The 26123-nt window shown below is 32.8% G+C and overlaps 1 protein-coding gene across 1 annotated transcript; it reads left to right on the top strand.

The window, feature by feature from the left end:
- Window positions 1–301: 301 nt before the first annotated feature.
- On the top strand, window positions 302–1884 carry LOC120120011 (CBL-interacting serine/threonine-protein kinase 20-like). Its single transcript, XM_039139774.1, is given in 2 exon segments — window positions 302–392; window positions 459–1884. A coding segment is annotated over 1 exon segment (1407 nt). The 5' UTR covers window positions 302–392; window positions 459–477.
- The last annotated feature ends 24239 nt before the right edge of the window (window positions 1885–26123 follow it).

Here is a 26123-nt window from a genome sequence, read left to right as displayed (position 1 = left end):
CCGATTAGGGATGGGTGTCGATATGAAAAATACACACTTTTCCTCTAGTGTATTTTATCAATTAAAAAATCATTTAAATATTCTACAGCTAAATTATCAGCATTTTTGTTAGAATTTCCTACGTATGCATGCATGAAAAGAAAAACCAAACGTTTGCCTCGCAAAATAAATAACAACCGTCCGATCACCGATCCAAATTATCAGCATCTCTTCAAACTATCTATAGACCGTCCAGCAAATTCTTTCACTAATTTTGGAAATCACAGATTTCCCAGGTAAAGCTTTACCCTGCAAGTTTTCTACAAAGAACAAGCCAAGTTTTGTGGTATTCAAGGGAGAAAAATCATTGGCCAAAACCCAAAATTTGTGTTGAATCAGCCCCTTCTCTCATAGTAATTGTTGAAAAAAGGAAAAAAATTTCCTGTTTTTTATATATTAAATTGTTCATGTTGTTTTAGCTGTAGAAAAGGATTTACAATGGACAAGAAAGGGACTGTTTTGATGCAAAGATTCGAGCTTGGGAGATTACTCGGACAAGGCACGTTCGCAAAGGTTTATTATGGAAGAAACATCACCACCGGCCAAAGCTGCGCCATTAAAGTCATCGACAAAGAGAAGATAATGAAAGGCGGTTTGATCGACCAGACGAAACGCGAAATCTCCGTCATGAGGATCATCAAACATCCCAACGTCGTTCGATTCTACGAGGTGATGGCCAGCAAGTCGAAGATCTATTTCGTGATGGAATATGTTCGCGGCGGCGAGCTTTTCAACAAGGCGACGAAAGGGAAACTCAAGGAAGATGTTGCTCGTCGTTACTTTCAGCAGTTGGTGGCCGCGGTTGATTTTTGTCATAGCAGAGGCGTTTACCATCGTGATTTGAAGCCGGAGAATTTACTTTTGGATCAGAACGGGAATTTGAAAGTCTCGGATTTCGGGTTGAGCGCTTTAACAGAGTCTCGCCGGCAAGACGGGCTTCTTCACACTACGTGCGGGACGCCGGCGTATGTGGCGCCGGAGGTTATAAACAAGAAAGGGTACGACGGAGCTAAGGCGGACATTTGGTCTTGTGGGGTTATCCTTTACGTTCTCTTGGCCGGTTTTTTACCGTTTCACGACCAGAACTTGATGGAAATGTATAAAAAGATTTGTCGAGGTGATTTCAAGTGCCCAAATTGGTTGCCGCCGGAGGTCCGGAAGCTTCTTTCTCGGATCCTCGACCCGAACCCGAACCAACGGATCACGACGGTGAAGCTGATGAAGAACATTTGGTTTAAAAAAGGGTACAAAAAAATCGACACCCCTCCGCCGTCGCCGAATCCGCGACAGTTCGACCTGATGATCAGCGATGTACATGCAGCGTTCTATTCGTCAACATCGTCTTCGGCTTATGAAACCAGCTCCGAAGACGAATCGACCTTGGTGACACCGAGGCCGATGAGTCCGATTCGACCGAACGTTTATAATGCTTTCGACATTATATCCCTTTCTCAAGGATTCGATCTATCTGGTTTATTCGAAGAAGATTTGAACCAATGTAACTCGTCCCGGTTCACCACCAAAAAACCGGCAAACGACATCGTTTCGAAGTTCAAACAAATAGCTCTGAACGAGAGTTTCAACATCAGGAACGACGAAGGGAAGGTGAGGTTACAAGGGATCAAAGAAGGACGGAAAGGACAATTAGAGATCGACGCCGAGATCTTCGAGGTTACGCCGTCGTTTCATGTGGTGGAGCTGAACAAAACGTCAGGAGATACTTTGGAATATAAGAATTTTTGTAACCGGGAACTGAAGCCATCGTTGCAAGATATAGTTTGGACTTGGCATGGACATCAACAGCAAACTCAGTGACAATATTACAACTTCCATCCAATATTATAAATATATGAATTTATACATTCATCACCCTAAGTAAATTAATCTATTGTTTCATATATGTAGGGTTCGGATCCAACCATACACTTTAGAATGTAATGTTTTTTTAATTATACATTGAACTATTTAAAATTCAAAAATATTAATATATATATATATATATATATATATATAAAGAAAGCTACACTATATAAACTCGGAAGTGTGAGTTCATGGTTCTGTCCAAAAAAAGAGAGGACTTTATTAATACGAGTTCAAGTCCTTGCATATATATCACAGAGAACCTTTGAAGTTTTTTGATATTGAATTGATTAGGATTCTACATAGATATTCCAAGGGGTTGAATCTTTTCTCCTTTCATAAACTATATATAAATACAAATTTGTAATTATAGTTGCATTTGCCCCCTTGAGTTGTATAAAGAAGTTTTGTTAGTCTATGATGAAATTTGTATTTTTTTATTTTAATTATGGTTTTAATCTCTTTATTATGATGAAAATCAGTACCAATTCTTTTATTTTACTTTGATCTAATTTAATCTCTTTTAGATTTAAATTGATTGTTGACATTAAAGTGATGATATGAAATTATTTATTTAATGTTCATTTGTTGTATAATTAGGACATGAAAATTTAAATAATTATATGTTGCGGGAGACGGCTATCGGATAGAGCAAAATCGCAACTGATAATTTGAGAAAATAAAAATAAAGATAAAGAAGACACAAAATTTACGTGGAAAACCCCTAAATAGTATAGGGTAAAAACCACGGGCAACAGTAGAAGAATTTTAATATGAGAAAATAGGAATTACAACCTCTCTCGATCTACCAAGGAGAAAACAATGATAATTCTCTCTTGATAAAAAGGAGAAAACAACTCTCAAGAAACTCTCTAAATTCTCTAGTATTAGGAGAAAACTAGAATGATTTGGGATGGTTTTGAAGTTAAATGAGCTAGGGTATTTATAGTTGAAGCTTATGAACTAATCTTGAAAATACCCTAAAGTACAATGACTAAATGTGAGATTTTTCCTTTATAAAAAATTCAACAAAACCTACTGTGCACCTTTCGGTGCATTAATACATCACCGAAAGTATTCTTGACTTTTAGCAATCTCCCACTTGAAGATTTGATTGAAACAATCATGTCTTCACACCATTCTTTCTACCTTGTTTCATTCATGTTGCTTATGTCTCTGACATACCACAAGAGGATCAACACCATGTAAATTTATCAGTATTGATTGCATTCGTCATGAAATCTGCTATGTTGTTTTTAGTATGGATCTTTTGCATATCTTTCGTTCATTCTTCCACCTTTTCATGAATGAAATGGTACTGAACTCGTATGTGCTTTGTCCTTGAATGAAATGTTGGATTCCTTGCTAGATGCAAGGCGCTTTAACTGTCACAAAACAGAGAAACATACTCTTGATTGTGCTCAAGCTCCTCCAATAGCATCTTTAACCAAATTACTTCTTTACTGGCTTGTGTAGCTGCTACATATTCTGCCTCAGTTGTGGAAGTAGCCACAATTGACTGCAATTTTGAAACCCAACTTACAGCTCCACCAGTAATTTTGAACACATATCCTGTAGTAGATTTGCTTTTATTCAAATCCCCTGCATAGTCAGAATCTATATACCCATTGATTAGCAAGTTTGATCCTCCGTAACATAATGTAATATTTGAGGTCCCTTTGATGTATCTCAGGATCCTCTTTACTGTGTTCCAATGCTCTTTGCCTGGATTCGCCATGTACCGACTAACCACTCCCATTGCTTGTGCAATGTCTGGTCTTGTGCATATCATAGCGAACATTAAACTTCCCACTGCCGATGCATACGACACTCGAGACATCTTCATCCTCTCTTCTTCACTGCTAGGACTCATACTGGAGGATAATTTGAAGTTAATATGAAGAGGGGTATAAATTGGCTTACAATCTTGCATGTTGAATCGTGACAATATCTTCTTCAAGTAATTCTTTTATGAAAGCCAAATCTTCCTTTTACTTCTGTCTCGGTGAATTTGCATCCCTATAATCTTGTTTGCTGATCCTAAGTCCTTCATTTCAAATTCTCTAGCCAGTTGTGCCTTCAATTCTTCAATATGATCTCTGTTGGGTCATGTAACCAACATGTCATACACCTACAACAGCAATATAACAAAATCTTTATCACCAAACCTCTTGAAATAAGCACAAGGGTCTACATTAAGTCTATTGTATCCAAGGAACATAATGAAGGAATCAAATCTCTTATACCAACACCTCGGCGCCTGCTTTAGACCGTACAGAGATTTGTTCAACCTGCAAACCAAGTTCTTCTTTTCTTTTTCTTCAAAACCTTCAGACTGGAGCATGTAAATCTCTTCTTCAAGATTTCCATGAAGAAAAGTTGTTTTAACATCTAGCTGCTCTAGATATAAGTTCAATGTAGCACACATTGTTAAAACTACTCGAACTATTGTTAGTCAAACCACAGGAGAAAAGATTTCACTGAAATCAATACCTTCTTTTTGAGCATATCCTTTGACCACCAGTCTTGCACGATACCTCTCCACTTGATCGTCACCATTTCGCTTGATTTTGAAGGACCATTTGTTACCAATTGGCTTCCTTCCTTGTGGTAGTGGCACAAGGTCCCATGTACTATTTTTATGAAGGGTTTCAATTTCTTCTTGCATAGCCATTATCCACAGTGAAGTATCTGAGTTGTTTATTGCCTCTTGATATGTTGATGGCTCATCGTCCTCTGTTAAGAGGCATTATGCAACATTTACTTCTATAACATAATCTGAGTGCCAATTGGGACGTCTTCTCACACGATCTAATTGACGAGTTGTTGGAGCTTCAGAACTCTCTGGTTCTCGTTCATCATGTGCTGGTTCTGCTTCAGAAGAATCTCCTTTTTCAACCTCATTTTCCACATGTATCTGTGTAGTCTCTGACTTTTTAGTGCTATCATCTTCTCATTTTCTTTGTAGTTTATCTTCTACAAAGATAACATCTCTGCTGATGATCACTTTGCGGGTAATGAGATCCCACAAACGATACCCCTTTACTCTATCAGCATACCCCAAGAATTTACATTTCCTGGATTTTAGATCCATCTTTGAAATTTCTTGGGAGTTGTATATCACGTGCACAATACTTCCAAATACATGGAGGTTTAAATAATCAGCTGGTTTACCAGTCCACATCTCCATTGATGTCTTCAGCACTATTACAGTTGATGGAATTCGATTCACCAAATAACAGGCGGTACTAACTGCTTCTGCCCAAAATGATTTTTCTAAGCCTGCATCTCTCAACATTGCTCTTGTTCTTTCTAACAAGGTTCTGTTCATCCGCTCTGCCACTCCATTTTGTTGAGGAGTGTTTGCCACTATGAACTATCGTTTGATGCCTTCTTTCCTGCAAAAGTCATCAAATTCTTCGCTTATGTATTCTCCTCCATTATCTGTTCTAAAACATTTGATCTTATTTCCAGAATCAAGTTCCACCCGCGCTTTGTAGTTTTTGAAAGTTGAAAATACATCTAACTTCTTCTTAATAGGGTATACCCAACATCTCCTAGAGTAGTCATCAATAAATGAGACAAAGTATTTTGCTCCACCTAGGGATGTAACTGGTGCTTGTCATACGTCAGAGTGAACCAATTCTAGAACACTTTTGGCTCTAGAATTTGATGTGTTGAATTTTAACCGGTGCTGCTTACTTATTATGCAATGCTCACACAAATTAAGTTATACATTTATTAAGCCTGGAAGTAGCTTTTGCTCCACAAGGACTTTCATTCCTTGTTCTGACATGTGTCCAAGTTTTTGATGCCATAGCATTGCAGAATCTGAACTACATGAGGCAACAGAGGCTTCTGCTTCTACCAAAGTCCCCCTTCAGCATGTACAAGTTTGCAGTTATCTTTTGGCCTTTCAGCACCATAAGCGCTCCACGAAACACCTTCATGATTCATTTCCGTGTTTCAATCTTGCTTGCATTATTATCCAACAATCCGTAGGATAATAAATTTTTCTTCAGGCCTTTCACGTGCCGCACATCTCGAACAACTTTAATTGTTCCATCATATATCTTTAATTTGATGGTCCCCATGCCAACGATCTATAAGGCATGATAATTGTAACTATACACAGATCCTCATGAGACAAATTCATAATGATGAAACCATTCTCTTCTTGAGGTCATATGATATATTGCTCCTGAATCAATGAGCCATATATCTGTAAATCTTTTTATGCCTTCCACAGTGGTTGAAGCTTCACAACATAGAGCATCTTCATCATCTGAAGTATTTGTGGTATTGCCTTGTGGATTGGAGTTTTTATTTAGACTCCAACAATCCTTCTTCAAGTGACCTTTCTTTCCACACTTGTAGCACTTTAAATTCTTCTTGCTCCTCGACTTCGATATACCATGTTTGTGACTGCTGCTTTGGCCACGTTCTGTTGATCTCCCTCTCATCGTTGTCAATGCTTCTTCTTGTTGCAGATTTACTTGTCTGTCTTCCTTGTTCTTGCGCCAATTTTCTTCTTGTAGAACAGCAGCTGCAACATCATCGAATACTAGACTGGTGACATTAATGTTTGTCAAGTTGATGATGAGTTGATCATACGAATCAGGTAGACTTTGAAGTAGAATCAGGTAGACTTTGAAGTAGAAGTTCATCATATTCTTATTCTCCTATTGTACATCTTAGGGATGTAAGCTGAGAAAATAAAGTGTTCAGCGTGTTTAAGTGCTCCGTCACTGAAGTAGATTCTGGCATACAAAGAGTGTACAATTTCCTCTTAAGGAAAATTTTATTGTGCAACGATGTGACCTCGTACAATTTGGTGAGATGATCTCATATCTCCTTAGCTTTATTTTTCTCCTCAATGCTTGACAATACTTCATCTGCTAATGCTAGATGAAAGTTTTCCATAATATTCCCGTCCATTTTGATCCATTTGTTGTCATCTGTGAAATCTACCAGTTTTTCACTGATAGTTGCTAGACAATCGTCTTTCCTCAGGATGACATGCATCTTCAATTTTCACAATGAGAAATTTCTCCCATTGAATTTTTTAATATCAAATTTTGTAGCCATAGCTTCTATTACGGATAGCTCCCACTATTTCACTATCGTGAATAGTTCTCTGGAACCTTCAAAGAATGGGTAATACCTTTTTACTTTCTTATATTGAAGGATCCACATTTTGGTGCCAACCACAAAGACAATAAGCAGATATTACATACTCAAATCTGGCTCTAATACCAATTGTTGCGGAAGACGGCTATCGGATAGAGCAAAATCACAACTGATAATTTGAGAAAATAAAAATAAAGATAAAGAAGACACAAAATTTACATGGAAAACCCCTAAATAATATAAGGTAAAAACCACGAGCAACGGTAGAAGAATTTTACTATGAGAAAATAGGAATTACAACCTTTCTCGATCTACCAAGGAGAAAACAATGATAATTCTCTCTTGATAAAAAAGAGAAAACAACTCTCAAGAAACTCTCTTAATTCTCTAGTATTGGGAGAAAGCTAGAATGATTTGGGATGGTTTTGAAGCTAAATGAGCTAGGGTATTTATAGTTGAAGCTTAAGGACTAATCTTGAAAATACCCTAAAGTACAATGACTAAATGTGAGATTTTTCCTTTTATAAAAAATTCAACAAAACCTACTGTGCACCTTTCGGTGCATTAATGCATCACCGAAAGTATTCTTGACTTTTAGCACTATATTTAATCAATAATATTTTTCATAGAATGTTTAAAGTCGTTTTAAAGTTTTTGTGTTATTATTGTTCTTTTAAGTAGGATAATGATAGGTATTAGTTAAATAAAATATTATTCTCAACTTCTTGTCATAGACATATTAAATAGATACATTTATTACTATTATAAATAGAATATAATGGTGAATGATCAATGCTAGCCTCACAAACAAGAGAATCAACACTTGAGGCAAAGATATACAAGACACGATTATTTCATCGTCTCCGAACACCAAATATAGTGGAAGAAAATATAAGAATACTCAAACCGAACAAATGATAAACCAATCTTCTCTTAACTCTAGTCTCATTTAACACAAATATCCGACAATTAACGAAATATCATATACTAACAAATGAAGAAATTATACATCAAAAAATCAAGCAACCAAGAAATCTCGTAGAACAACAAACCAAGAAGAAAATCATTCAAAGAAATCTATATCAGAAGTCTAAAATTACTCATATTCATGATATCCTTTACTAGTGAAATGATTAAACAATTATTATAAATACATTAATATAGCTGAAAACTAACCAAATCAAACAATAATCAACTGAAAATGAAATATAAAAACGAGAGAGAAGTGATCGGGGAAACCACCACTGTTGCCCTTTGACACAAAAGAACTGTGTTATTACTTTAATGTCGACGGATAACAATATTACTAATAATATTACAAAAATAAAGATGAAATTATATCAAATTAAAATGGAATGATCAAATCTCTGATTTTAACATGTAATATATGAGTAATTATTCAAAAGTTACCACATGTGTGTCAAAATGTATAATTTTTGTAATTTTTAAATTTGGTGTTTTGATAAAATTGTGTAATAGTTTAAGTAATTATTCAAACAATTATAAATTTAGTGTTTTTTTAAAGTAAAACTATAATATATTCATTGTTCAAATAAAACAACACCAACAAAGTCTTGCCACATGCATATAAGACAAATACATTCGAGTTTATCATAAGCAAAATATATCAGTGATTAACCGACACCCTGATGAGCACGAACTTTAACAATTGAGCCAATGGCATATAGAGATTGATCGGTCTGACTTCCCAAAGCATCAGAAATAGGGGAGAAAACTTGAAGAATATCCAAAGTGAATGAATAAAAAACGAATCATTCTTTAATCATAGTCTCGTCTAACAGAAATGTCCGAGAATCAACATGATGTCATATGAAAACATACAAAAGAATCAGACATCAAAAAAGCAAGCAACCATGAAATTCTGAATAACCATAAACCAAAAAGAAAACTAAAAGAAAAAACATGCACTGAGAGTTCAAAAATATTGGTAGCCATGATATCCTTTATTAGAAAAAGGGCCAAGAGAAAATATTAATTTAAAAACGTTAAAATATGCATAAAAATTAAGAAAATCTAATAACAATAAAGTGAAAATGACATGAAATTGGCTGGAGAAGAGACCACCATCGTTGCCATTTGATAGTAAACAACAGCTGAAATAGAAGTTATTTTTTTAGTTTGAGAGTTTCAAAGTTTTAAAGTTTGAACATTTGAGAGTTTGAGATTTCAAAGATACAGAGTTTTAGAATTGAAGAGTTTAAGATATTGAGGGTCTGGGAACAATTCATGTCAATTATGTGAAATAACAGAGATTCTCTGAATAATAATGGAAAACACTTCCCCTGGAAAGCGTCTTTCATTTCGGATGGGATGGAACACTGTGACATGATAGAGATTATCTTAATAATAATGAAAAACACTGACATGATAGAGATTCTCTAAAAATGGGGAAGCGCTTCCATTGAAACACGCTTTTTTTCTTCAGATTTTATCTTATCCAGCGTCAGACACTATATATATAAGTGATGAAGCAATTAGTCCTCAATACTTTGCCTTCTGTGTATCTTTATGATTATGTTATCTATCATTTTCATAGACTTTTCCATCGTTTTCAATGGTACCTAAATATTCATTATCTTATCTCCCAAATGATATATTAGCTGAGATTTTACGTTGCGTTGCTTCTAATTCTATTGAGGACTTTCTCCACCTTCATTTAAATTGTTGGGACTTTTGCTTGACATCAAATTAAAGATTCACATTTACAAATGTTTGACTTTATCGATATGCCTTGAAACCTTTGGATTGTTCTAAATGGCTACTTGTATGAATACTTATGTTTCCATAAATTCAGATGCATTGTTCAGGGAATGTATAATTGAGTGTTTTTCCAAATTATTGTGTCTTGTTTATCTTGTTCGCAAAAAGACATTAAGCATCATACAAAAACTTACTTTATATAAAAACAAAATAATGAAATAAAATAAGAGGCAAAAACCAATTAAGAGGAAAAATCTTACTTTATATAAATACATAATAAAAAAACAAAATAAGAAGTAAATACATAATAAACACACAATAAATAAAAAGATTGTCATGGTTGTCAGATTCATCGATGTCTTCTGGAATATATTCCACAAGGTGATGGTTGTCTACTTCTAGGAGGGTTTCTTCTTATATGATGCTCCTCATCGTCATCCTCACTCTCAAAACCATTTTGTGTGACGCATATTGTGGTTGAGGTGTTTATGATGAAGGACCACCCACAACATAATTCGCGTAGGAACTAAAAGTTGGATCCATAAGCATAGTCAAAAAATATAAGCCAGTAAGTGTCATAAGACCCTACAAGCTCAGTGTGTAGCCAAACGATGATGGCATCTGAACCGACTGTGGTATCGTCTGAAAGTTAAGTGGTGTCCCAATGTGAATTGGAGGGCTAGGGATGTAAATCGGTGTCGCTGGTTGCTGATGTGATGGTTCCGGTAGTGTAACACCCCCAACCCGTACTCAACCCGGCTACGAGTCCGAGATGTCACATTGACTTTTCAAAACATTTACTTGAACAAAATAATGAATAATTTTAAAACTTTTACTAAATACAATTGACTAATTTACATAAATTAGTATCATATGATTTTACAAAACCAATTCGAGTATATCGAATTCAAATTTTTTTATTTACATGCCAAATACATATATTTTCTGATCTGAACTTTGTAAAGGAGATACTGACCTGTCTTGCTCCCCAATGCTCTCTATATTCTTCTCGAACCTACGCGTGAAACAATCACACGCTAAGTCGATGACTTAGTGAGGCAAATAAAACATATAATAAAAATCATAAAACATTCCATATAACAAACCACATGAACATTTAATACTAACTTATCATACAAAATCATATAACAATTTTATACAAAATCACACACCTTTTTATATAACAAATACACTCATGTACATATATATCATCATCTACTTTCTTAGCATTATCATATATATATTATTATAACTATTTCTATCATTATCATCCAATTATTTATCACCTGATCTTGTACTTATCATTTATGTATATCATATCACACATATATCATTTCACCAAGAAACACCCATAAATCATAATTCCTGTAACCAAAAGCACATACATTATATATATATTGTATTCATGTTATCTCTTTGATTAGCCCATGGTACACTTGTGAGAACTATAGATATGTGAGTCTATAGAGGTTGTGCACTAATGCTGTCACCACAGCTCGTATAAATGCACCGAAGTGCTGCGTAGAAATGCACCGTAGTACCACATAGAATTGCACCGAAGTACCGCGTAGAAATGCACCGTAGTGCTATATAATGTCCATAAGGACCACACAGAAATTCCTTAAGAATCATATACATATACCAATGACCAAGTATGTGTCTCAAAGACCTCATAAATGTTCCAAAGAATATACATATATCCCGAAGGACCACGTAGACCCTCGACTCTTGGCATGCCAACTATACCCATAGCTCTCATGACACATAACATGAGCATTATCATTTATTTCATTTCAAATATTCACATAAACATGTAATTCACTTTCGCATATCACGTATCACATAGCTTTTCATATAACTCATAGTCATATGTCTTATCTCATAACATATACATGTTTTCGCCTATATAATTCATATCATTTCTTATACCATCACATAATTCATTTAACATATATACATATCATGTAACATTATAATAGAAATACCTATAAGTCATATCACTTAGATTTCATATACATCTAGTCACATAGATCACTTTTGCATAGCTTATATCCACATATATTATCTACATGTATACCCAGGAATCAAATGTCATATACCAAATCATATAAATATATATATAGTTTATGAAATCACGTTACTTATACTCACATGGATCCATATCATAGAGCTTAGTTCCCTTGTACATGTTATCACACCGGCATATAATCTTATATCAATCCTATAGGTAAAAGTTATTTATCTTTATCTCATTTTCCCTTTGTATCAGCTTACATGATTTATTATACTAACATGTACAATAACATATAACCCTTATCACTTATCTCACGTTATTTAATTATGAATTATTCTATCCATTTAATTTAGTTCTATATAGCTCCTATAACCTTCTCATAAGGTTTTATAGTTCTTCATTTTATAGCTTCTATATCATAGTTTTCTTTTAAGCATATCACTTTTTCCTATAGTGTTTATCCTATAGGTTCGTATCATCGTTATGCTCATGTCCCCTAATTTATATATTATTCTCTTAAATATTCTCATATTACTCTATAGTCTGGTCTTATTTAACTCATCACCATCTCATGTAGTCATAAATATATTATACTGATTCTCATAATTAATCACCTATACCCTGTAACATGTATGGTCATCCATCATATAACTTATTTCACTTCCCATGCAATCATATAGATCATTCATATTAAATCCTATAACTGATCACACTACATGTATTCACACAAATCATTTAACACCTACTGTAATTTATATCATAAATACTCAAATCAAACATATACATATGATCATAAATTCATACATTCTAATATAGGAAATAGACTCGTTGCAAGTCTTATTTCCATTAAACATCATAAACTAACTTGTATGCACTCACCTGGACCTCGTTTGCTTCGAATCAATCCTAATCCTTAGTTTGTTCCGGAACAAGCTTTCATTCTATATCTACATAATAATACATTTATACTTATCAGTATACTAATTGATATATTCGAAACTATCACTCCTTAGGCTAAGAGAAAAGCCAATTTCATCTTTTAATGAAGGTATGCATCGATGCACTACTTGTGCATCGGTGTATAAAATACATTCGATGTTTGTATTGTAAGGGGGTGCATCGATGCACTACTTATGCATCGATGCACTACTTGCATTCGATGTTTGTTTATTTGAGAGTGAATCGATGCACATTGAATATGCATCGATGCACACAACCCATAAATTCCATTTTAAGCACGAAATTATTCAACTCTTCTTCAATTCTTCTATTTTAAGCCCCTATCATGTCCTTAAACTCAACTACCATTACTTAAACCAACTTATATCCATATAAACCATATTTAACTTCCATATCTCATCATGATTCTTAAAATTAAGAATCTTACTAAATTTTCAATTTTGTTATAAATCCTTTCTAACTTCATAAATCTCTTATTTTTATTGATAACAAGTCAAATTCCTTCTCAAAATTCACTTATTAACTCTTTTCCAACATTTCATTTAAAAACTCATTTTCTTTAATCTTTCATAACTTCTTCATCTTTTGATTTTAGGACAACCTAAGCTTTCCATAAGCTTAAATATTACCTAAGGATCAAAACCCACTCTTAAAATTAACAAATAATCACCTACAAGGAATCTTACCTTTGCCTTGGAGCTTCACGGGAGGAAGAAGAAGATGAAGAAGAAAAAGAGAGAAGAGATTTCTGGAAAAATCTCTCATCCTTATCCATATATATATATATCATTATTTTATTCATCTCTTGGTCAAATGACCCTTTTACCCTTTAATACCTTTTATAATTACTAGCATCTTCAAGGTAATATTTTCAAATAAATCACTGAACGTTTCAACTATTCCACTTTAATCACCAAATTCTGAAATATTACAATTTGGTCACTAACCCGGTATTAAGGATGTTACAAATCTCCCATCCTTTAAAGAAAATTCGTCCTCGAATTTTCACTGCACATCTTGATAAGAACATGTGTTCTAATGTTTTCATGTTGCTTCCTTTACTTAATCTTTCCTGTCACCATCAGAAAACTTACTTTTCATTCCTTTAGTTCTTCATCTACCTTTTCCCTTATACATCCATATCATATCACTTATCAGGTATACAATAACATCAGTTCTTATCACTTAAAATCATAAATCAATCAATTTACTCATCAATCTCTAATTGCCTTGCAATCATACTCCAACTTTCATTCTATCATCACTTTACTGTCTCCTAACTTTTTTAATCATATAAATCATTCTTTATTTCTCTTACTACTTCTACTTGACCAAGAAACATGACTTTAAATCTTCATCATGGATGATTAAAACATACATTTTTGCAAAATCAAGCAATCTTTCACATCCTTTGACAAACATTTCTTACTTCTAATCAACTTATAATTTATACTTCAACATAACCTTTATCATATCTGATCCTTTAAACTCAATCATTTCATTTCCTTATTCGATTACTTTTCCCTAATTTAAAATCTTCTTATAGTATAGGTCATATCTTTTCTTCGGACTCTCATAATCTTTTAGCTTCCTTTGAATACACAAATCCGTATCTTCTTAACTATACCTCATTTACGTTATCAGAATATACTACCATATCTAAATCCACATCAGACTTGATTGACTTAACCTTACATCTTTTCTAAATCTTACAACTTTATCACTTTTACTATTACAACTCGTCAATAGCAACTGTTCAATCTAGGGCACAAGCCCTAATCAATCAATCATATACATCATTTCTATTCGAAATTATCTCAACAATAATTTACTTAACTTATAAATCCGCCTTTATTCTCATACACCATGTAACTTCCATTATTCACACTTAACATTCTAACTTCTTTGTCTTATAAACGGATTAATGATGTATCCATTCTTAAACTCTTCTTATCAATCATTAGCTTTACTCAAACATACAAATCCTCACTTCCTTCACTATATCACTTTACTATGATCACAATATACAACTGTATCCAGATTCACTTCATATTTGGTTATCATATCCTGACAATATCTTAAAATCTTATAACTCCAATACATTTCATCACACAATCTTGTTATCCAACGCTGACTCTTTTCATCTGGAATACAAACCTTTATCATATCCACAATCTTACTTATACACAATACTACCCCTTTGATTCAAATCCATAACTCTGATTTCATTCATCTTATAAACATATCACTGATGCACTTATTCTTGAACTCTTTTATAATTCTAACCACATCATTTGATCCTTTAACGTTCTTATGGTGACACTTGTTCACCATATTATATCTTATCCACTTAATAACGAAACTACTCAATTTAACTTCTCTATTTGCAGAAATGAAAACCTTCTAATCATTATCTTCATATCATTTAACCCAAAGGTTTGTAACAACAAAATCTTCCTCAAATCCACCCTTGAACTCAGGTGTTCTTAACTCTTTCAACTAATTCGATACTTTCATTCTATGAGTTAAAGAAGTGGAAAATTGAAAACACATCAAAATATTATTCAACATCAAGAAGATATTTTCTAATCTTGTACAGACATTCCCTGAGGTTTTTCGCTCTTCTCCTTGCCTGGCCAGGGCAGGTGAATGCTATTACCTTCAGGTCTATCGCCTTGTGCTTCACTTTTGAAGCTCTCATTATCAAACATCTAATATAATATAACTATTGAACTCTATTAACAAGACATCACACTCCTTAGCGTTCAGACCAGAAACTTTTTCACTTTGTGTTGGCATGTACATTTTTTTAAAACACTGTTGACTTCGATTTAAGCCTAGAATCGGCTAAACCGTAGCTCTGATACCATTAAATATAACACCCCCAACCCATACCCGACCCAGCTACGAGTCCGAGATGTCACATTGACTTTTCAAAACATTTACTTGAACAAAATATTGAATAATTTTAAAACTTTTACTAAATACAATTGACTAATTTACGTAAATTAGTATCATATGATTTTACAAAACCAATTCGAGTATATCAAATTCAAATTTTTTTATTTACATGCCAAATACATATATTTTCTGATCTGAACTTTGTAAAGGAGATACTGACATGTCTTGCTCCCCAATGCTCTCTATATTCTTCTCGAACCTACGTATGAAACAATCACACGCTAAGTCGATGGCTTAGTGAGGCAAATAAAACATATAATAGAAATCATAAAATATTCATATAACAAACCACAAGAACATTTAATACTAACTTATCATACAAAATCATATAACAATTTAATACAAAATCACACACCTTTTTATATAACAAATACACTCATGTACATATATCATCATCTACTTTCTTAGCATTATCATATATATTATTATAACTATTTTTATCATTATCATCCAATTATTTATCATCTAATCTTGTACTTATCATTTATGTATATCATATCACACATATATCATTTCACCAAGAAACACCCATAAATCATAATTTCTGTAACCAAAAGCACATACATTATATATATATTGTATTCATGTTATCTCTTTGATTAGCCCATGGTACACTTGTGAGAACTATAGATATGTGAGTCTATAGAGGTTGTGCACTAATGTTGTCTCCACAGCTCGTATAAATGCACCGAAGTGCCGCATAGAAATGCACCGTAGTGCCATATAGAATTGCACCGAAGTGCCGCGTAGAAATGCACCGTAGTGCTATATAATGTCCATAAGGACCACATAGAAATTCCTTAAGAATCATATACATATACCAAGGACCAAGTATGTGTCTCAAAGACCTCATAAATGTTCCAAAGAATATACATATGTCCCGAAGGACCGCGTAGACCCTCGACTCTTGGCATACCAACTATACCCCTAGCTCTCATGACACATAACATGGGCATTATCATTTATTTCATTTCAAATATTCACATAAACATGTAATTCACTTTCGCATATCACGTATCACATAGCTTTTCACATAACTCATAGTCATATGTCTTATCTCATAACATATACATGTTTTCGCCTATATAATTCATATCATTTCTTATACCATCACATAATTTATTTAACATACATACATATCATGTAACATTATAATAGAAATACCTATAAGTCATATCACTTAGATTTCATAAACATCTAGTCACATAGATCACTTTTGCATATATTATATCCACATATATTATCTACATGTATACCTAGGAATCAAATGGCATATACCAAATCATATAAATATATATATAGTTTATGAAATCACGTTACTTATACTCACATGGATCCATATCATAGAGCTTAGTTCCCTTGTACATGTTATCACACCGGCATATAATTTTATATCAATCCTATAGGTAAAAGCTATTTATCTTTATCTCATTTTCCCTTTGTATCAGCTTACATGATTTATTATACTAACATGTACAATAACATAAAACCCTTATCACTTATCTAACGTTATTTAATTATGAATTATTTTATCCATTTAATTTAGTTCTATATAGCTCCTATAACCTTCTCATAAGGTTTTATAGTTCTTCATTTTATAACTTCTATATCATAGTTTTCTTTTAAGCATATCACTTTTTCCTATAGTGTTTATCCTATAGGTTCGTATCATCGTTATGCTCATGTCCCCTAATTTATATATTATTATCTTAAATATTCTCATATTACTCTATAGTCTGGTCTTATTTAACTCATCACCCATCTCATGTAGTCATAAATATATTATACTGATTCTCATAATTAATCACCTATACCCTGTAACATGTATGGTCATCTGTAACATCCCAAATCAGGGTCAGTGACTAAATTGTAAATTTTGAAAGTTTTGTGTTCAATTTAGAAATGAAATTTAAAAGTCTTGGGATTTAAGTAGAGAATTTTAATATTGGATTAAATAGCAAAGATGGATGAACTAAAGGGGCAAAATGGTCTTTTCATGGGAAAGATTTTTATCTTCCTTTTTGAGTATTATAAACGTGAGAAATATGAGAGAGTTCCAGACTTCTCTTCTTCATTCTCTTCTTTTCCACCGTGAAGCCATAAGTAAAGGTAAGTTTCTTCATTAGTTGATTATTTGTTCAACTAAAGGTTTGGTTATGATTATTGGATGATAATTAAGCTTAAGGAAATCTTAAATCATCTTAAAAACAAAGGATGGTGGAATTAAGAGGGATTAAAGATTAAGAGTTTTTGAATGAAATTCTGGAATAGAGTTCTTTACTCAAATTGGAAGATAAATTTGACTTGTCAATGGTTGAATTAAGAGATATGAAGTGATAGAATTGAATTTAGAACAAGAAGAAAAATTAGTGTGATTCTTGAATTCTATGTAGAGAATTAGATTTTGAAGTTAAAGATGTATTGAATGAGTAGTAATGAGTTTAAGCATGTATATGTAAGTTAATAATAAGAAAGGGGATGATATATGAAGTGTTTGAGAGGAAATGAAGTAATTTTCGTGCTGAAAAATGATTTCTGGGTTAGGGGGAATCGGTACCCATTCAAAGGGGTACCGATACCCTCTCAAACGACAGAATTCCAAAATGTCATGAGGGTATCGATACCCCCAGTAGGGAATCGATACCCCCTAAAGGAAGATTGTGAATATGTGTTTAATAAGTTCGTTTAAGTTGCTATTATCCAATTACAAGGTGTAGGTATATAATAATTGCCTTAAAATGTACATTTATGTAGATTCTGAGCATAAGGCAATTCTGGAACATTTGGCAAGTAAGATCGATCAGGGGAAAGATTAGAGATCGAGATTGACTAGTGAGACCAGGTGAGTGCATATTCAATAGTATATGGTGTAATGGGAATAAGACTTGCGATGAGTCTATTTCCTGAAGTGTTACATATGAATTCATGATTAAAGGCATGAGTTGAATATGAGTGTATGTATGTTTGATTATCTGAATTGATATGTTTTGTATGTGCCATGTGGTTTATGTTAAAACACGGTTAAGTGTTATTAAGAGAATATAAAATAAGTTATGAAATTATAGGAATATAGAAGATAAGTCGAGAGATGTAGGGAAATAGAAATAGATGTTTATTAAGAGTCATAGGAGAACAAATATAAGTAATATGATAATGAAATATAAGACTATGTGAATACATGGTTATGAGATAAAATATATAATAATAGGAAAATATGATGAAAGTGAGTTTATGAGAAGTGATATGAACTAGGTAAACATGGGTAACAATATATGCATAATGGAAACATGAGTTGGACAAGTACATAATGGTATGATTTATTATGAGAATTAGTATAATGGAGCTATATGAAAAGATTATAATGAATATAGGAAATTGAATTAAGTAAAGAGATTAAATTAGTACCTAAATAAAAATACTATTAAATGATATATGTTTAGAAATATGACATAATTTATAATCTAAGGGAATACAAAGAAATGGAGCATAAGGTAGATAATATGATATCCGTTATTATATATCTATATGATATATGTCATCAGGTAATATGAAAGGACTCTGAAAATTTATATAAGCTATGAGAAAGTGTTCTAGGTGTTTCTATGTGTTATATAAAGCATATATGATCATATGTGAACAAGATATGATATGTATGTTTATATGAATATCTGAGAAATGATCTAAGCTATATGATATGATATATGTGATTATGTGCACTTTGGGATATATGTTATATGATATGAATCTATGTAACTACGTGAGAAAGTATATAAGCTATGTGACATGTAAATGTGACTCATATGAAAATGTTCTATGAGTAATTGAACTATATGTTATGTGAAATGATAAGTATAAAAGAAAATGCCCATGTTATGTGTCTTGAGAGCTAGGGGTATAGTTGGCATGCCAAGAGTCGAGGGTCTACGCGGTCCTTCGGGACATATATGTATTATTTGGAACATGTGTGAAGTCTGGTGAGACACATACTTGATCCTTGGCATATGTATATGATTCTTAAAGAATGATATGTGGTCTTTCGGGACATATATGTATTCTTTGGAACATGTGTGAAGTCTGGTGAGACACATACTTGATTCCTAGTATATGTATATGATTCTTAAGGAATGATATGTGGTCCTTATGGACATTATTATATGGCACTACGGTGCAATTCTACGCGGCACTCCGGTGCAATTCTACGTGGTACTCCGGTGCAATTCTACGTGGCACTTCGGTGCAATTATACGAGCTGTGGTGACAGCATAGTGCACAACCTCTATAGACTCACATATCTATAGTTCTCACATGTGTACATGGGCTTTGAAAAGAGAACAAAATTTGATATAATGATATGTGTATTTCTCGTGACATGGTAGAAGTGCATATATGTCATGGTGATATGAGATGCTATGTGTTTATATATTATATGATTATAGAAATTAGTAATGTATTGTGGTTTATTAAAATATATATAATATGTTTATATTCATTATATGCTCATATGACGAAATTGAAGTAATGACAAGGGAATTAGTAAGGATAAACAGGTTGGTGATATGAGAACAATGTATATGATGTGTGATATGATGTGTGCATGATATGATATATGTGTGATAAGGGTTATGGTATCTGTTACATAATATACATGAATATATGTTGATGTATATGTAAATGAGTTGTATAATTTGATAGCATAAACAGTCATGCATGATTAGTGGGTATGAATTCCATTAGATGTATTTTCTTTATGCCTCACTAAGTCATCGACTTAGCGTGTGAGTGTTTCACACGCATGTTACAGAAAGTGAATATGGAAGCTGTGAGGAGCAATATAGGTCAGCATCTCCCTTACAAGATTTCATATCAGAAAATAGATGAGTTAAATGATTTTTGTTATTTTGAATATAGTTGGCATGTACTAATTGATTGAGTTAAATATGCTCTAATCGATTTTGGTTATTGTGGTCAAATTATGTAACTAAACTGCTTTTAGTCTAAGGAAAGTTTTAAATTTTCTTTGAATTTTGTCAAGAGTCAAAGTTTGAAAAATCAATGTGACACCTCGGACTCGTATCCGGGTCGGGTACGGGTTGGGGGTGTTACATTTAATGGTATCAGAGCTAAGGTTTAGCCGATTCTCGGTATAAACCGAAGTCCAAAGTGTCATAAAATGTGTACATGCCAACATATAGTGAAAAATTTCTGATCTGATAATGTAAGGAGTATGTTGTCTTGCTAATAGAATAAGAATAGTTTAATACAATAGAAATTTGATCGTGATAATTTCGAAGTAAGTGAAAGGTGATATTCCTTACTGTGATAGCTATTCACCTGCCCTAGCCAGGCAGGATGAAGAGCGGACACCTCAGGAAATGCCTAGTAAGATCAAAAGTTGATTTCAGAAAGCTGAAATCATATCTGAATAATGATAGAAAGTTTTCATTGTTTTGAATCGGAAACACGATATTGAGTAGTTTTGTTATTATGTGGATAAGATAGAATATGGTGAACAAGTGTCACTATAAGATTGTTAAAAAGATCAAGGGAGGTGGTGAGTATTTGTATAAGAATTCAAGAATAGATGCATCAGTGACAAGTGTATAAGAGATATGGAGATAGAGTTTATGAATTTAAGACAAAGGGATAATATTGTGTATAAGCAAGAGTGTGGCTATAATAAGGGTTTGCATTCTAGATGAAAAGAGTTAGCGTTGACTAACCAGATTATGTGATGGAAAATGTATGTGAATTATAAGATTTTGAGATATTATCAGAACAGAAAAACCAAAGATGGGGTAGATCTGGATACAGTTGTATATTTGGATCATAACAAATGTGGATTTGATAAGTTAAGTAAACTATTGCTGAGATAATTCCGACTGGAATGAATGTATATGAATGGTTCGATGAAGGTTTATGCTTTAGGTTGTAATAATTGGTGGTGACTAATAGAATTATGTGATGGTAAGTGTATCAAAGGTAAAGGATTAGAAGATGATGTCAGGGTAAATTAATTAAGTAGGGTGTGAATTGAGACACGATTATGTATTTTGATCACGGAAATGTAAGGTAATAGAGGAAACAAGAGAATAATATTGTATATGAATAAGAGTGTGGGCTAGATAAGTGAGTAAATTGTACTGATTGGATTTCAACTGAGAAGATGAATATGATTAGTCTGATTAGGGCTTATGCCCTAAATTGGAAAAGTTGTGACTGATTAATTGTAATAGTATGGATAATAAAGTTCTACGATTTGAAGAAAATATAAAGTTAAGTTAATCAAGTATGATGTGGATTTGGATATGGTTTTGATCATATAAATATGATGTAGGCAAGGAAATAAGTATTGGTATGTTTAAAAAGGAGCTTTGAGGAAGAAAATACAAGTACAAGAGATGGTAAAAAAATGAGATTCTGTATAAGTAAAGTAGATTATCAAATTTATGAAGATGCGATGAAGATCAGTAATCAGGGATAAGTATAAACGATATGAAAAGAGTATGAGAGCCTGAAGAAATGATGTGATCTATGTTATAAGGAGATTGTGATGATGGAAGGAATGAAAGAATAAAGGGATAGGAAAAGACAAAGATGGAGGTTAAACGATCAAGTAAGACAAGAGGTATATTGAGATATAAGTTATAAGTTGATATTGAAATAATATAATTTTTAATTATTAGAAGAACGAGAATGGGTGATTATTCTTTGAACAAATACATAAGGGTTATATGAAAAGATTGTGTGGATAATAATACTTACAAGAATTAAGAAATGAGCAAAAGCTTGATTTATGTGCAAAGCACATAGAGAATGATGGAAAAGATCAATTGATCCATAATAGTGAGGATTAAGGATTTGGGGTTGCTATCTATATAATGAATAATATTATATGGACTTATAAAGATGTGGACGTATATGAAGAATTGAGTATGGGAAAATGGTAGGTTGTAGCGGTGGCAGGAAATATTAAGGGAAGCAACATAAAAATATTAGAAGACGTGATATTATAAAGGCATGCAGTGAAAATTCGAGGACGAATTTTCTTTAAAGGAGGGAAGATTTGTAACATCCCAAATCAGGGTCAGTGACTAAATTGTAAATTTTGAAAGTTTTGTGTTCAATTTAGAAATGAAATTTAAAAGTCTTGGGATTTAAGTAAAGAATTTTAATATTGGATTAAAAAGCAAAGATGGATGAACTAAAGGGGCAAAATGGTCTTTTCATGGGAAAGATTTTTATCTTCCTTTTTTAGTATTATAAATATGGGAAATATGAGAGAGTTCCAGACTTCTCTTCTTCATTCTCTTCTTTTCCACCGTGAAGCCATAAGCAAAGGTAAGTTTCTTCATTAGTTGATTATTTGTTCAACTAAAGGTTTGGTTATGATTATTGGATGATAATTAAGCTTAAGGAAAGCTCAAATCATCTTAAAAACAAAGGATGGTGGAATTAGGATGGATTAAAGATTAAGAGTTTTTGAATGAAATTCTGGAATAGAGTTCTTTACTCAAATTGGAAGATAAATTTGACATGTCAATGGTTGAATTAAGAGATATGAAGTGATAGAATTGAATTTAGAACAAGAAGAAAAATTAGTGTGATTCTTGACTTCTATGTAGAGAATTAGATTTTGAAGTTAAAGATGTATTGAATGAGTAGTAATGAGTTTAAGCATGTATATGTAAGTTAATAATAAGAAAGAGGATGATATATGAAGTGTTTGAGAGCAAATGAAGTAATTTTCGTGCTGAAAAATGATTTCTGGGTTAGGGGGAATCGGTACCCATTCAAAGGGGTACCGATACCCTCTCAAACGACAGAATTCCAGAATGTCATGAGGGTATCGATACCCCCAGTAGGGAATCGATACCCCCTAAAGGAAAATTGTGAATATGGGTTTAATAAGTTCGTTTAAGTTGCTAGTATCCAATTACAAGGTGTATGTATCTAATAATTGCCTTAAAATATACATTTATGTAGATTCTGAGCATAAGGCAATTCTGGAACATTTGGCAAGTAAGATCGATCAGGGGAAAGATTAGAGATCGAGATTGACTAGTGAGACCAGGTGAGTGCATATTCAATAGTATATGGTGTAATGGGAATAAGACTTGCGATGAGTCTATTTCCTGAAGTGTTACATATGAATTCATGATTAAAGGCATGAGTTGAATATGAGTGTATGTATGTTTGATTATCCGAATTGATATGTTTTGTATGTGCCATGTGGTTTATGTAAAAACACGATTAAGTGTTATTAAGAGAATATAAAATAAGTTATGAAATTATAGGAATATAGAAGATAGTCGAGAGATGTAGGGAAATAGAAATAGATGTTTATTAAGAGTCATAGGAGAACAAATATAAGTAATATGATAATGAAATATAAGACTATGTGAATACATGGTTATGAGATAAAATATGTAATAATAGGAAAATATGATGAAAGTGAGTTTATGAGAAGTGATATGAACTAGGTAAACATGGGTAACAGTATATGCATAATGGAAACATGAGTTGGACAAGTACATAGTGGTATGATTTATTATGAGAATTAGTATAATGGAGCTATATGAAAAGATTATAATGAATATAGGAAATTGAATTAAGTAAAGAGATTAAATTAGTACCTAAATAAAAATACTATTAAATGATATATGTTTAGAAATACGACATAATTTATAATCTAAGGGAATACAAAGAAATGGAGCATAAGGTAGATAATATGATATCCGTTATTATATATCTATATGATATATGTCATCAGGTAATATGAAAGGACTCTGAAAATTTATATAAGCTATGAGAAAGTGTTCTAGGTGTTTCTATGTGTTATATAAAGCATATATGATCATATGTGAACAAGATATGATATGTATGTTTATATGAATATCTGAGAAATGATCTAAGCTATATGATATGATATATGTGATTATGTGCACTTTGGGATATATGTTATATGATATGGATCTATGTAACTATGTGAGAAAGTATATAAGCTATGTGACATGTAAATGTGACTCATATGAAAATGTTCTATGAGTAATTGAACTATGTGTTATGTGAAATGATAAGTATAAAAGAAAATGCCCATGTTATGTGTCTTGAGAGCTAGGGGTATAGTTGGCATGCCAAGAGTCGAGGGTCTACGTGGTCTTTCGGGACATATATGTATTCTTTGGAACATGTGTGAAGTCTGGTGAGACACATACTTGATCCTTGGCATATGTATATGATTCTTAAGGAATGATATGTGGTCTTTCGGGACATATATGTATTCTTTGGAACATGTGTGAAGTCTGGTGAAACACATACTTGATCCCTAGTACATGTATATGATTCTTAAGGAATGATATGTGGTCCTTATGGACATTATTATATGGCACTACGGTGCAATTCTACATGGCACTACGGTGCAATTCTACACGGCACTCCGGTTCAATTATACGAGCTGTGGTGACAACATAGTACACAACCTCTATAGACTTACATATCTATAGTTCTCACATGTGTACATGGGCTTTGAAAAGAGAACATAATTTGATATAATGATATGTGTATTTCTCGTGACATGGTAGAAGTGCATATATGTCATGGTGATATGAGATGCTATGTGTTTATATATTATATGATTATAGAAATTAGTAATGTATTGTGGTTTATTAAAATATATATAATATATTTATATTCATTATATGCTCATATGACAGAATTGAAGTAATGACAAGGGAATTAGTAAGGATAAACAGGTTGGTGATATGAGAACAATGTATGTGATATATGTATATGATGTGTGATATGATGTGTGCATGATATGATATATGTGTAATAGGGGTTATGGTATCTGTTACGTAATATACATGAATATATGTTGATGTATATGTAAATGAGTTGTATAATTTGATAGCATAAACAGTCATGCATGATTAGTGGGTATAAATTCCATTAGATGTATTTTCTTTATGCCTCACTAAGTCATCGACTTAGCGTGTGAGTATTTCACAGGCAGGTTACAGAAAGTGAATATGGAAGCTGTGAGGAGCAATACATATCAGTATCTCCCTTACAAGATTTCAGATCAGAAAATAGATGAGTTAAATGATTTTTGTTATTTTGAATATAGTTGGCATGTACTAATTGATTGAGTTAAATATGCTCTGATCGATTTTGGTTATTGTGGTCAAATTATGTAACTAAATTGCTTTTACTCTAAGGAAAGTTTTAAATTTTCTTTGAATTTTGTCAAGAGTCAAAGTTTGAAAAGTCAATGTGACACCTCGGACTCGTATCCGGGCCGGGTACGGGTTGGGGGTGTTACATCATCCATCATATAACTTATTTCACTTCCCATGCAATCATATAGATCATTCATATTAGATCCTATAACTGATCACACTACATGTATTCACACAAATCATTTAACACCTACTGTAAT

This window comes from Hibiscus syriacus, unplaced genomic scaffold (assembly GCF_006381635.1).
Source record: "Hibiscus syriacus cultivar Baekdansim isolate YM2019G1 unplaced genomic scaffold, ASM638163v2 tig00110332_pilon, whole genome shotgun sequence".
Taxonomy (NCBI): domain Eukaryota; kingdom Viridiplantae; phylum Streptophyta; class Magnoliopsida; order Malvales; family Malvaceae; genus Hibiscus; species Hibiscus syriacus.
The sequence above is the reverse complement of the archived record's forward strand: the minus strand, read 5'-3'. Positions and strand labels throughout refer to the sequence as shown.